The 14,711-nt window shown below is 36.2% G+C and overlaps 2 protein-coding genes across 7 annotated transcripts in view; one reads left to right on the forward strand and one right to left on the reverse strand.

Annotated features, from left to right (window-relative positions):
• The window catches only part of LOC107696274 (putative interleukin-17 receptor E-like), a 15,480-nt gene extending 8,070 nt beyond the window's left edge, over positions 1-7,410 (reverse strand). Inside the window, exons 1-16 of the mRNA XM_016496553.1 lie at positions 7,350-7,410; positions 5,348-5,410; positions 4,490-4,517; positions 4,231-4,371; positions 3,588-3,694; positions 3,309-3,423; positions 3,152-3,196; positions 2,605-2,747; positions 2,447-2,518; positions 2,302-2,356; positions 1,529-1,689; positions 1,393-1,437; positions 877-934; positions 649-800; positions 279-344; positions 116-173 (exon numbers count right to left, since the gene is read on the reverse strand). Of these exons, the coding sequence (XP_016352039.1) occupies positions 116-173; positions 279-344; positions 649-800; positions 877-934; positions 1,393-1,437; positions 1,529-1,689; positions 2,302-2,356; positions 2,447-2,518; positions 2,605-2,747; positions 3,152-3,196; positions 3,309-3,423; positions 3,588-3,694; positions 4,231-4,371; positions 4,490-4,517; positions 5,348-5,395 (1,294 nt within the window). The 5' untranslated portion in view covers positions 5,396-5,410; positions 7,350-7,410. The remainder of the gene's footprint in view (positions 1-115; positions 174-278; positions 345-648; positions 801-876; positions 935-1,392; positions 1,438-1,528; positions 1,690-2,301; positions 2,357-2,446; positions 2,519-2,604; positions 2,748-3,151; positions 3,197-3,308; positions 3,424-3,587; positions 3,695-4,230; positions 4,372-4,489; positions 4,518-5,347; positions 5,411-7,349) is intronic.
• Positions 7,411-7,447: 37 nt separating this feature from the next.
• LOC107696278 (ubiquitin-conjugating enzyme E2 Q2-like) overlaps positions 7,448-14,711 on the forward strand; it is a 14,146-nt gene continuing 6,882 nt past the window's right edge. For 3 of the 6 annotated variants that reach the window (XM_016496556.1, XM_016496558.1, XM_016496557.1), the window contains exons 1-2: positions 7,448-7,797; positions 9,167-9,271. In XM_016496556.1, coding sequence (XP_016352042.1) covers positions 7,639-7,797; positions 9,167-9,271 — 264 coding nt within the window. In that variant the 5' untranslated portion in view covers positions 7,448-7,638. The remainder of the gene's footprint in view (positions 7,798-9,166; positions 9,272-14,711) is intronic. The other 3 variants (XM_016496559.1, XM_016496561.1, XM_016496562.1) reach the window with 1 other exon arrangement.

Consider the following 14,711-nt stretch of genomic DNA (forward strand, 5'->3'; position numbering starts at 1 on the left):
CCCGCATACCCCATTTCCAACCCTGATTATGGGTAGCTGTAGCTTGTCGGTTAACAAGCTACAATTTCAAAAGTAGCCTCTGCAACGATCTTATCACCTTTACATATGTACTTACAACACTGCAAGTCGCACTGAAGTACAGGGACTGAAAAGCGCACATCTACCCTCTGGACCTACAAACATGAAAACACAAGACCATCCACATCAATAATTACCACTGACAAAAATCCAACAAGATTAGACAGCGCTGTTACTGTCACTCTGCTTTGTTGCCATACCTTGATGCAGACACACACTTCGCACGCACTTTTAGACAAGTTGAAAACTGTGTGCTTCATTTTGTCCTAGAAAACAAATAAGACCTGGCATGACATCAAACAAGCTTAAACAAGACCGCTTCAGTGCTTTGAGTTTTCCTTAGAACAGACCCTTTTCTTTCTCATGTCATCGGGTATGAACCAGGTGAAAAATTTTACTTTGACAAGGGAATTGCCTTCAGTGGAGGCCTCAAGGCATGGTTTACTAAGATGAATAGGAGTGTACAGAGAAAACCATTAAAAAAAAACATCCATATGACATCATGTACATTTGCTCTGAAGTTATTATTACTGATCCTACAGGCAGATTATCCTGCTCAATGTTCCTTACCACAGAAAGGGTTTGGAATTTGTTTCCCTCGATTGGTTTACACTGAGGGGAGGGTTTCATCTCACAGACAGAAATGGAGAAGCTGGCTTTGACCCATGTTGAAATCTCTGCCCACTGCTGACCATCTTTGGATGTAATCTTTGCTGTCCAGACTTGTCAGATAAAAGGATATTTAGATTTAAACAGTGTGTAACATAAACATCTGTGAAAGGTATTGTGCTGATATACCTGAGAAATTTCCTTTGGCAAAAGGACACTTTATCCATGCCCCCACTTCAGTGGTAAACTACAACAAAGAAATTGTCATTACAATCAATTCCAAACAAACCCAAAAAGCTATTTTCTGTCAATGACATCATTCATTTAAAGGAACGGTTCACCCAAAATGTAAAATTCTGTCTTCATATCGAAACAACTAAATTCCAAATCATGAGAAGTCATTTGATAGTTTTTGTTTTGTTTGTATGGTCCTATAAATATGGCTCAAGAACAATGTGGATATAGTGCATGAGTCATATGGACTACTTCTATGGTGCTTTTTTATCATTTTGTAATGTGACAGTTCCAGTCCCCATCCATTTTCATTGTATGGAATAGAGCAGCTAGGACATTCTACTACATATCTCCTTTTGTGTTCTTTGGAAGAATAAAAGTCATATGGTTTGGAACCTCATGAGGGTAAGTAAATAATGACAAAATTTACATTTTTGGGTGAAAGCAAATATGCAATAAAAAACATTCAACCTTTGTGCAAAGCATTGGGTGTGGATCCACGGAGGAGAATATCACCTGAGGTGAAAACAGTAAAAAAAGATGTAAGGGTTCCTAACGATCAGCAGCTATTACGGCACATGTAACAAAAAGGAACAACTGAACATACTTTTTGCCCCTCTGAATGAAAAACATTTCCAAGGTCTTGGCAGCTTTTCCCTCCATCAGCATGGCACAGAGAAACTGACACTTTGACAGGACACAGCGGCTCCCATATCAACTCTTCCTTATTGAGGTCATAGGTTATCCCAGACCACAGTTCTTCTAAATCTGTTACAGAGGACAGTGTGGGTATTTTAAAGTAAAATTTGAGCTTTAAAATGTCCATTTATAATATATGTTTTTTAAATTCCCATTTATAATATTCATGATTTATCCATAGTTATTTAAAGGGATAGTTTGACCAAAAATGAAAATGTAAGGACAAAGCAGTTTAAACATTCTTCAAAATATCTTCTTTTGTGTTCCACAAAATAAAAAAACTGCTGCAGGTCTGAAACAACATTGAGACTTATGTGATGGTGAATTATTGATTTAAGTGCTTTAGCTTCACATACGAGACCACTGGCAAGCTAGTAATTTGGAACACTATGTAACAGGAAATAGTTACTCCCTTTACAAATCCGACAAGTGCTAACTAGTACAAAAAAATCAGATTCAATACAAGCAAATGCAAATAAGCAAGCCAATGCAAGAAAGTATATATTTTTTTGTTAATCAGTTCAGCTGTTGGTGAAAGAGGTTTTAAGGTGGGTCTCAAGATTAACTTAGAAATTGCCATTTGTTTTAAAATTTTATACCTCACAATGCATTTTTACAGTGAAAATCGAGAACCTGAAAACATCTAAGACCTTTGTTTTTAACACACCAATTTTTACTCACTGTTTTTAAATGGACACACTTGAACTCTCGGTGCATCTACTCTAGCAGGCCAACCCTGAAATAAAAGACAGTGGAAATCAACAGTTCCTTTAACTGTCGGATTCATGTTCAAAACTTAATTTTCCGTAAAATAAAGCTTTCATACCTCAATGCACAAACAGGGCAATGGTTTGGAATAATGAAGCGTTATGCTACTCTCTAGATATTGTGGTTTTATCTGAAACACATGCAAAACACAAGGGTAAAATGAAATGATGCAAAGTCTTCTAGGAAATGCAAAGGAAATGTGCTTGCCGTTCTTACTGTTCTGTGTGCCCCTTCCCCTGCACAGATGACATTGCGTTTATGGCAGAGCCTGAGGTTGTAATCTGTGTTCTCAGGAGCATCAGTTACTTTCACTGTTAACATATTCCTGGCTTTATCTACAGTGTACACCAGCTTCCCAGCTACAACAAAATGACAATACAGTTACAGATTTACATACTAACATATGTATCTGTGTGTGTGTGTGTGTGTGTGTGTGTGTCTGTCTGTCTGTCTATGTCTGTCTGTCTATGTCTATCTGTCTATGTCTGTCCATCAGTCTGTCTGTCTATCTATCTGTCTATGTCTATCTTTCTTTGTCTGTCCATCAGTCTGTCTATCTATCTATCTATCTATCTATCTATCTGTCTCTCTCTCAGTCTATCTATCTATCTATCTATCTATCTATCTATGTCTGTCTATCAGTCTCTCTCTCAGTCTATCTATCTATCTATCTGTCTGTCTATCAGTCTCTCTCTCAGTCTATCTATCTGTCTGTCTGTCTGTCTATCTATAAATGTAGTGACATCATGATAATGAAACTTACTGATACACTCTGTAATTTCATCTCTGATACCTTCGTGACTGCATTCTGGCATTAAAAAAAATAAAAGGGTATTAGATGTTAATGTTATTCATGTCATATGTGACTACATTGTGTATAAACATTATTTATAGACTGCTGACAAACACAATACTGATACCGGGAACAAGGTGTCTTTGTGTCCACATAGCCTTACAGTAGTTGGGAATCGTTTTGAGAGTCACAAAAACAAGCTGTCCAGGTCTAACAGGAACACACTTAAACTGCACATCAACCTAGAAGCAGAAACAGAGAATACAACATCTGACAACCATGCAAGGTAGGAGATTATAGTTTTGGTGGTACAATGATATGTCATTGATAAAATTCTCAGTGGTAATGTTAGAAATCTATTTGCATAGTGTAACCATCAGGTAAGCATCATATGTTCATACTGTACCTGTTTTCCTGTGGCTTTTCCTTTGCCAACATGGCCAAAGGTATAAATCTGGCAATGTCCTATCATCCCTGCAGAGTCGGCACACACCGAAACTCCACGAATATCACCTGGAAAAACATCAAAACTTTACAAGAACAAAAAAACATCCATTTAATGGGTGGTGCAAAGAGGTGACATCGTTTTGCTGTTTGCCTTTAATTAACATTTCAGGTTAAATCAACAAGGTAGTAATTATTAAGACATATTGTGTTTAGTTAATGTTAGACCTTTCAGATTAGAGTATTTAATTAATAACTTATTGTTGTGAAAGTTGTCGTTTTAAAAAGATGCAGTGATGTAGGAATGACTCAGTAGTTCTACCATTGTGATTACAAAACATTCTAACAGCGGTTGTTGAAGTTTTTCAGGATTACTGCACCAGACAAAAAAAAAAACACATTGAACATAGTGGGGTAAATTGTCACAGTGCAAACATTTAACAATTTGTAAAATATACAAATATCATCCAAAAATTAGGTATTTTACAGAAATATGGAACCATTAATTATAGTTATTAGTAAATTGTATCAATGTATAACATTTAAAACATATTAGCCTCATCAAAAGCATTTCATTCATACAATGTGACCAGAATAATACACACCAGTAACATTCACTGATGCTGCGATTTTGAGCTGGAGTGAACATTTCCTCCCCTCACATGCTAACACAGTAGACAACATCACATTATTGAACACGGCGCTGCTAACAGCCTGATTCCTGCAGTGAAATGCTGACAGTGGAGCTATAAGATAATGTGACAAATATGTTAGGATCATAGATTACTGCATATATAGACAGACAGACAGACACAGACAGACAGACAGACAGACAGATAGATAGATAGATAGATAGATACTTACAGTAAGCTCTGGGTTTACACTGTAGACCCTGTATGTAGAGATCAAAACGAATATTATTTAAAGCACTATGCCGAATCATGATAGTGTAAATTACTTTCCTATTTATGCATGGTCCCGAACTGCTTTATCATTTAACAGGAAATGTGACTGTACTGTAAGGATAGTAAAACAAGGGGTTTCCCACTCATGCCTTAGGAAGTTCCTGGTTGGAGCAAATATAACAAGGCTAGCAGGCATATGATGTAAGTTTAGTGTATCCTCATATCTAATTACAATAATCAACAGAATACAAAAAAATTAACTTTGTCTATGTCTGATGACCTAGATGAGTGAGAGTGGGTTATTTGTGTATGTCTTCTTCTGTAAGACTGAGACAAATGCTTTTTTAACATATCTCGTATAACTCGCTGGGTTTCATTGTTACAAATGATATCATATTTTTATGACTCATAATTTAAACCCACTCAACCTGCCACTAGTTACTTTTCTGGCATAACAGAAATAGCTCATATAAATAAGCACTGACTTAATTAAGTTAAATATTAATAAATGCACTTGTCAGTTGGCAAATTTCATTCAATTTAATTTATTTGTCTTTTACAAGTTAAATGTCTCACACCTGGCAAGCAAGATATAATTCCTGAATATTACTGTTAAACTTTTGATAATTAAATTATGACTGCAGCAATGTTTTACTCAAGTAATGCCAAGGTAATATCAAGTTTTAAGAGAGAGAGAGAGAGAGAGAGAGAGAAACGAAAGACCTTATTAAATTAATCTTATACAAAACAAAAACATTCTAAACAACAGATTAGCCTATATTTATTTTTAGACTACATAAAAATGTAACTGACAAACCTCAGAACAACTCCAAACACAGTCCTGGTTCCTCTCAGTCCTGTCCATATGGACCTTGTGGTTCTGGAGGATGAGGAGCAGAAGAAGAAGCGGAAGATATTTCATGTTCGGTCAGTTTTGTCACGCGCTGACGTTTCTGTACAAACTTGCTTTGTTGCTGTGAATGACTTGCTGTCACAGTATGCAGCACTTTGAATATCAAACGGGCATTGACATATAGAGGGAAATTGCTCCCGCCCACTAAAACCCAGATAAAGAAAGAGAAAAAAAACCGTAGTGCAGCTTCCAAATCTCATCCATGATATCAATCAATCTCTCTCTCTCTCTCTCTCTGACACCTATACCAATAATTACTGCAGTTAATAATGGCAGTTTAGGAAATTCATAGCACCTAACGCCCCAAACCCCCATAAAAGTAACTAACAGCGCTCTCTTTGGCATTTACTATCTCATAACGCTCGATTAAAGTTTTTTACAGGCGCTTGTAATAAAGTTTAAGTAGAAACTGCATAACTGTACAGTTCTGTAGAAACTATATTTGTCGCTAGATGGAGACAAATAGCAACAGCAGACACGCCTTGCGGATGCAAGAGTGAATGTAAATGTGGATTTCCTACAAAAATACCAGTTACACAGTTACAACATCATTATAGTTTTTTTTCTTTCTTTCTCTCTCACAGGTCTTTATCACTTTCTTATGCGAAACGATATTGCCAAAAAGCACAAAACAAAAGCAACATGGATCTGGAGACTGTCAAGTTTCAAGAATTACAAAAACCAACCAGTCTGTCTATACTGTATACAGGTGAGAAACACTTAAACACATAATAATAATAATAATAACTGTTAAATTATTTATATGCTATATGCTAGTGCAAGGGGATGACCATACTGTTCCTACTCAAATTATTTGTAGTTGTTTTTATATATAAAAATAATTAGAATATAGATTTTTAATTCATGATTATTATTAACAATTATTATTGACACGTATTAAGGTCTTATAATATACATTATATTATTTATTATTATTCTTTCAGTTGCTATAGTGCAAGGGGCTGATATGATATATGGGATATTGTTGGTTCCTACTCTAATTATTTGTTGTCGACCATCCTGAAAAATAATAAATATAATTCATAATTATAATATATATTATTAATTTATAATAATAATAATAATAGTAGTAATTATTTTTATTATTATCAATTATTATAAACCGTGTATACAGGTGAGAAACACTTCAATAATAATAATAATAATAACTGTTAAATTATTTATATGCTATATGCTAGTGCAAGGGGATGACCATACTGTTCCTACTCAAATTATTTGTAGTTGTTTTTATATATAAAAATAATTAGAATATAGATTTTTAATTCATGATTATTATTAACAATTATTATTGACACGTATTAAGGTCTTATAATATACATTATATTATTTATTATTATTCTTTCAGTTGCTATAGTGCAAGGGGCTGATATGATATATGGGATATTGTTGGTTCCTACTCTAATTATTTGTTGTCGACCATCCTGAAAAATAATAAATATAATTCATAATTATAATATATATTATTAATTTATAATAATAATAATAATAGTAGTAATTATTTTTATTATTATCAATTATTATAAACCGTAATTATTGACACTTACTAAGAACATTTATTCATTTTTGCATTATTATGCTATATGGTAGATAGTGCAAGGGGTAATTATATGGGATACTGTTGGTTCAAATTACTTGTCGTCTTTCATGAAAAAAAATGACAATTGTAATATAGATTTTTAATGTATTACTATTATTACTAACGATTATTACTATTAACTATAGTAATATAGGATAATTATAATATTGTTTTCAAATGTATTATTATTATTAATTCAGGATGGTCTACCAGAAAAAAAGATGACACGCATGTGCGTATGAAACTAAACCAACAGCATCTCATGTAGATACTGATCACCCCTTACACTCTCTGTCTAGCCCCTCGCACCTTATTTTTTGGCGGGCGTTGTTTTGTCTTCTCTCCCCTGCTTTCAGTGCTCCTCTCTCCACCCCCTCTTGGGCGTTGTTTTGTCTTCTCTCCCCTGCGTTCAGTGCTCCTCTCTCCACCCCCTCTTTGTTGTTTCTCTCCTCTAGCCTCCGCTGCGCACGCACACGCACACGCACACGCACACACACACACACACACACACACACTCTTGCTGGGATCAGCTGCGCGCTCGCTGTAGTCTGTGTGTCCCTTCCCCCCGCGGCCTGGCTGCTGATGAGATGAGTGGAAGATGTCGGTGTCGGGGCTGAAGGCCGAATTAAAGTTCCTCGAGTCAATTTTTGACCCAAACCATGAGCGCTTCAGAATAATCGACTGGAAGCCCGATGAACTGAGCTGCCAGTTCAATGTGACAGGAGAAAAGCTGCTGATTATTCATTGCAACATCACGGTAAGATTCATCAGCCGTGTGTATCTTACAGGCGAACAAGACAAGGCCGAGTGAAATAACACCACCCACAACCCCTTTTTGACTCGAATAAAGCCGTCATATAGCAAATAAACCATTTAGGCCGACCAGAATCGATTATATCCTCGGATGTCAAAATCACGGCTAAACAAGTATGCACTGCTAGCACGAGCTACATTTAGCCTGCTAGTTGATTAGCTAACCAAGTTAACTGCGTTTGCTCTCGCTTTAACTTTATTAGCTATACAAACTCGCTATATAGTGTTCAGGTTTGCTTGGTCACATCAAACACATACAGCATGTAGGGGTTGTTTTATTCCGCGTTTGTGGGATTTTGCAGTTAAGTTAACGTTAGTTGGCAGGTAATTAGCTTGTGTGCTAATTTGGCTAAGCGGATACTTTAGCTAGCTAAACGACGTTTTGGACAAAACATGTTTTTTTTGGTCTTGCAAAGCCGACTTTGAGATGCTATTTTGGAATATTTAAAACGTAACAAAACATTTTATTGGTATAAACAGCTACGTATAATGTTGGCTAGCTAATTCAGCAATGATTAATGTTAGCTGGTTTGCCGAAGTTCTTAAATTCGCGAGGCCTCTTAAGAAATAAGTAGATTTAAAACGACACAACTGTTTATTTAGTTAAATCTATGGTGATTTGTTACAGAGTAACTGTTAGCGTAATTTATAGTTGCGTATCGAAATGAGTTATAGGTGGTATTAACAATATTGGCACATTTTGAAACTTCGTATTTGAGCAATTCCTGCATTTTCACAGCTTTTTTTAATGAACAAAATGTGCATATATATGAAGTGTATATTAAGTGCACTACATTGTCAAGGAGACGTAGAGTGTCTTTGAAAGCACACTGCAAAACGACGCCACTGCAGTGCAACTGGCTGCTGTTTTGTTGTTATTGAGGCCAGTTAGTTTGCTGAGTTTAGATCTTGATGTTTGAGGTGCTGTAAGATCAGTGTGTGGTCCTGACAAGCAGAAGCAAATCACACCGCCATCATTTTGGCTCTCCCCTCGACGGGAGACACGGGGATGGGAGGAGATTTCTAACTAGTGGATGGGAACATAATGTTCACATGATTTTACATTGTACCTCATCTGCTCAGACATGCACTTCTCTGAAATAAACAGCACTGCACTGATCTGCCATGGTCTCTTCTGGGTTTTCATTAGGAGAGAGAACCTGCTGAGTTTGATTCATTGGTTTGGCAGCTGGTAATGTTGCTGTTTATCATGCAAGTGTCTGAACGGATATGCTCAGTAACCTTGTGAAAGGACAAAGGGTTTTGATACAGTTCTGAAGATGATGATGTTGTAACTCTTGATATTTTCGTAGGAGTCTTACCCTTCAACCCCACCAATATGGTTTGTTGATTCAGATGACCCAAGTCTGACTGAAGTCCTTGAACGACTAGAGGATGTCAGAAAAGGCAATACTTTGGTAAGGAGGTGTTTCTTCTCTCTGAGATTGTAATGAGATGGGGGAGGGGAAAAAAAAGAAGTATTTTTGTACATTAAAGTTTACAAGTTTGGGGTGTTTTCATTATTGATAAAATCAAAAGGAATGTTTCCTGAGCATCAAATCAGCATATTATAATGATTTCTGAAGGATCATGTGACACTGAAGTCTGGAGTAATCGTTGATGAAAATTCAGCTTTGCATCACAGGAATAAATTACATATTAAAATAGAAAATAGTTATTTTAAATTGTAATATTTCACAGTATTAATGTTTTTATAAAATAAAAAGCAAACTTGCAAATCTTATGCTGAGTGATCTGAAAGCATTATTTTAATTTCTGTATTAAAGGGGTCATATGATGCTTTTTTAAAAGATCATTATTTTGTGTATTTGGTGTAACAGAATGTTGACATGCTTTAATGTTCAAAAAACACATTATTTTTCAAATACTGTACATTATTGTAGGTCCTCTATGCTCCGCCTCTCTCAAACGCTTCGTCTTAACTTTGATAAAGAATATCTATTTGGTTTTGAGACTTTAGTCTTTGGATCTTCAGGGATCTTATCTATGCACAATCAGCTTGTAACACTCCAAAGAGAAAGGAAAACTTGAAATCGCATCATATGACCGCATTAATTTATTTTTTAATTTTACGTTGCGATAATTGCTTAAGCTTTTATCACAGTATTCGGTATTATCACGATATTGAAATAAGTTGCAACAAAGTAGGGGTGCGCCGATTGATCGGCTACCGATCACTATTGGCTGATAATCATTTTGGGATGATTGATCGGCGGTCTCTAAAAAGGCCGATCTCAAAAAACCAATCTCAAGCTGATGACGCGCCTGCCGTCAAAGGTTTGGCACAACATGCAGCTGCACGTCTCAGTCTCTGTCCATCGCGGGTGAAATAATTCTAATGCTGAAGGTGAGGTACTCGCCTTCATATGTCTTAATTAAATAACTTATAAAGTCATTTGAAAACCTTGTGTGAGACGTAATTTCACAAACGGCGTGAGTGAATCACTGCACGCGCTCTCTCAAAATACGCAAATCACCACACATCGCGTCTGTCTATAAGCGAGCTGCACGCTGCACAGTTGACACAGGAATTGTCACTTGCACAATCGAGGCAGTGTCACATCGTCACTAAAGTTTATAAATTGCATTACTTTTTAATTCTTGCCATTGTTTAACCATTCAGCGCTCGCGTGCTCTCCTGAAGACCATGCGCACTCGCAGCGCACACACATAATGCCAGGTTCACATTACTCCGTTTGCAGTGCGAATGTGGTGCATATTTTTTCCGCGCTCATGTTAACAGATCAATAAAGCGTTCACTGCACACAGTTGCAGTCCGGCAGTGCATTCAGGGGCGGTGCGTCTGCAGCAGAGCAGAAAATGTTTCCACACCGAGTCTATTGCTGCGCTGCAAGCACTGAATTAAAGTGACAGCGCATTGTTTGCAGTAAATATGAACATGGATTGACACAAAAATGTAGTAATTACACTAAAGGGACAGAGCACTTTTAGATAAACAAGGCAATAATAGATGGCACTCGTGGAGGTTGTAAAACAAAGTTCTTCATGAACTGCAGGATTGCTTGTAAAAGATTTCAATGCAAAAGAAAAGGCAGTAGGGCTGACTATTTCTGTCAATGGTAAGTTTGTGATAACGTAAGAAAAGTAGTTTAAAAGTTTTGCCACTTGCTTGACAACTTAATATATAAATCTAGAAGTAAATGCAAAAAATGTTTGGATTTGAAATCAAAATAATGGATAAATGTTGTGATTGTGGTAAACAGCCACGGATCAGTAGCGGACTCCTGTGTGAAAGCTGCTTCTCCTCTCACAAGAGACACCTAACGGGAATTCCCCCAATTTTCAAAAATGAAATTCAGGCCCTGAATAAATGTCTAAAAATCCTGATTGGAGTATCAATATAAATAGTTCTAAATTATAAAAAGAAGGCTTTAAAAAGATCGGTATCAGTGATCGGTATCGCCAGATACTGCTTTCGGTGATCGGCCTCAAAAATCCTGATCGGAGCACCCCTACAACAAAGTGTTGTCATTAAATGACAGGTTTAATCTTTTTTTTCTTATAACAAGAATATCTAAATATTTAAATACAATGAAGCAATACACAAATGTATAAAGTAAACAAATGTTTCAAACAGATTAAAGTGCAAAAGTATTATAAAGAACAGTAGGTAACACTTTACAAAAAGATCTCATGAGTTAACCTTAGTTAATGTGTTAACATTAACAATGAGCAATAGCCTTTGTTACAGAAGTTATTATTCTTTGTTAAAAAAAAAATACAACTATTCATGTTGGCTCGGTTCCATTTAATAATACAGTTCAGTGTTTCCCCTGCCATTATATTAGGGGGGCGGCCCGCCAGATCACAACAGAAGTCATTTAAAGTTGCATTTCCAATAGAACAGGTCTATACCTTGTTCTTTTATTAAACAAATGAAATAGCCTTATGTTATTTATCTTATTTACACGACGGCATGTCATTTCGGTCTCTACGTTACTTGGTCACGCTCTCTGCATCACGCACAGCGGAGTTACGCCCCGATGTGCGCACACACGTGCGCGCACACAAGTGAGCACACTCCCACTAGTATTTGTAAATATTAAGCCATAAAACGACTATTTAAATGTGAATTCTGCATGTCTCTGTGTTAATGAATGGCGCAGACGTGCGTTTTTGTTTACCACTCGTACTGAAGCGCGCGCGACGCTTCCAGTGATATTAATGTCTGCCGTCTCACTAAATGAGGACATAAATACATGAACAACATCTCCAGAACTGCTCTTAGAGTCACTTCATGAGCATTCTTCAGTGTTTTAATTGTAATATTAAATTACCTTTATTTTTCAAAAAATACAATTTGTTTAATTTTCATTACTTAAAAGATGGATTAAATGAATGTTTTATGCCTTAAAAAAATTTAAATAAACAACACAGAATTTCTAAGCAAAAAATCATAAGGCTATTGTAAGAATAAATGAAACTTGTTTTTATGCTTTCAAATAATTAGACATGCTAAAACAGTATTTGGTAACAATAAAACATAAGGTTGGAAAAAATAAAACATTTCATAGGGCCCTAAACATGTAATTTTTGTTAAACTTTTAATATATTGATGTTAAATTGTTTTAAGTTTCATGATTTTAATTAATTAGACATGCTTTTTGATTAATAAAATTTAATTTAACCATTAAAAATGGTTTAAGTAACCCCCATGCAAACCCCCCATCCCCGACCCCCGCCCAAAGCTGTAAACCTAGGGGAAACACTGCAGTTACAACTTTTGATTATAATAACGTTATTAAAATTTGAAATTAACTAAGACTAATAAATGCTTTAGACAGTTCTTCCATTGGCAGTTTGTTAACTAATGAATTAAGTAAGGAATAATTGGCGACGGGCCGTTGAATTATTATAAAAATAATTTTATAATAATTATTTTTCTAATAATTCAATGCTTATGCTATGGTTGCCACACCTCAAGACATTGATCAGATGATATTTTTCAAGGCATTCGTCCGGTTTTTGCACTTAAAACACTATTGTGGGTAGGATTAATTTCTTCCACATCTGTTGCTAATTCCAAAACGTCATTTTAGACCTAGTAAAGGAGGCTTGAGCCATTGATAGCAGACTAATGCAGATATTAATTAAGTTATTAGACAGACACAGAGAGAGAGAGCGTGCATATTACCACTCTGAGTCTGTGTCTCTCAAAATTGTTCGGCAGCAGTGTCTCTACTAACATTGAAACTTTTAAGTTCATTTTCTTCACGAACAGCGCCGTTGTTACCTCGCTTGTGAGAAATATCATGTAGCTTTTAAAATAAAATCGCCAGAGTAGCGACAACAACGTTAGCGCGTGTATGTTTCTGTACTGTAAGTTATGTATATGCGTCTGTGAGGGAGAGAGAGTGGGAGAGATAGATCATGTGCTTTACCTACATAATAAAACGTAATTATGTGGCAAAACATGGAAATGATTTGTCGTTTTTATCATATTGCTTGCTATATTTATTTGTCTGGCCAGTGTTGTTGTGGGTTTTGGTTATTGTGCTGTTGTAAGACCTTTGAAATAACAGAAATCATTTGGCGAAGTGATATGGACATGTAATGCGGTCCAGAGTTGCTTGGAACTACTTTCGCTGTGCGTTTCCCTGAAAATAATTGCACATCTTAGAACATTCATCAGCCAATCAGATTCAAGCATTCAACGGCCCCGTAGTATAACTAATATTAACTAATAGAGCCTTAATGTAAAGTGTGACCGAACAATAAAGAATCAAAACATTTTCAAACAATATCAAGGGCATGTTGTAGTCCAGATTAAAATGTAAAAAATTTTGAAAATATGTAGCCTATAAAGTCTAAGTCTTTAAGTATACAGTGCTGTGATGAACACCACTGCGAATACAAAAATCTGAATGGCCGTTTGACAACAAAGTACCACGAGAGCGATTGGAGAGCAGATGACTCTTTAAGATTTTGGATTGCTCTCGCAGTACTTTGATGTCATACGCCGATCGGTCGATGCATCTCGAACAAGCCTATTTAAATCCTTTTCAGAAACAAAGTAGTGCAGCTGCTTTGGTTACGGCTTCATTTCTGCTGTTCCATCAGCGCCATCTGCTGTCAGTGAGTGAATGTGCATTTTCATTTAGTGTGTCTCTTTCTCTCGTTCCGCTAGCGCTTCTCAACCATGTTGGGCTTGTTTACATCAGAGTGCGCATGCGTCTTTGACACAGCATACAGCAGTGTTGTGCATTTTAACCAGTTGATGGGAAAAGTATTCTTAAAATGCATTCAAAAAATCAGAATAATTTGTAATAAATAATTATCCACGGTATTTTGAAGTGCCCACAATAATAATATCGTGCATGGATATTATCATGAAATATTGTATTACCGAATACCGGCAAATGTCTACAAGACTGTCAGGGTGATGCAATTATCCTGATATCATGAAAATTTTAAACATGTGTTGGACAACATTTTTGAGATTATTAATGTGCACACCACACATGTTTTTTTTTTTTGCAGACCATGAGACATTTATATAGTCAAACTTTTATTGAAAATGGTATGTTTTTTTTTTTTCCCTTTATCATGGGCAATCTTATTTGACATTCGTAATCATGCAGCCTAATCCATAATGAACCCTAAATCCAAATTTTGGTCAGTATAGGGCAGGGGTGCCCAACCCTGCTCCTGGTGATCGACTGTCCTGCAAAGTTTAGCTCCAACTCTAATCAAAGACACCTGCCTTTAATGTTTAAGTGATCCTGAAGACCCTAATTAGTTGCTTCAGGTGTGTTTGATTAGGGTTGGAGCTGAACTTTGCAGGACAGTCGATCGCCAGGAGCAGGGTTGGGCACC

This window comes from Sinocyclocheilus anshuiensis, unplaced genomic scaffold (assembly GCF_001515605.1).
Source record: "Sinocyclocheilus anshuiensis isolate Anshui unplaced genomic scaffold, SAMN03320099.WGS_v1.1 scaffold778, whole genome shotgun sequence".
Lineage (NCBI taxonomy): Eukaryota > Metazoa > Chordata > Actinopteri > Cypriniformes > Cyprinidae > Sinocyclocheilus > Sinocyclocheilus anshuiensis.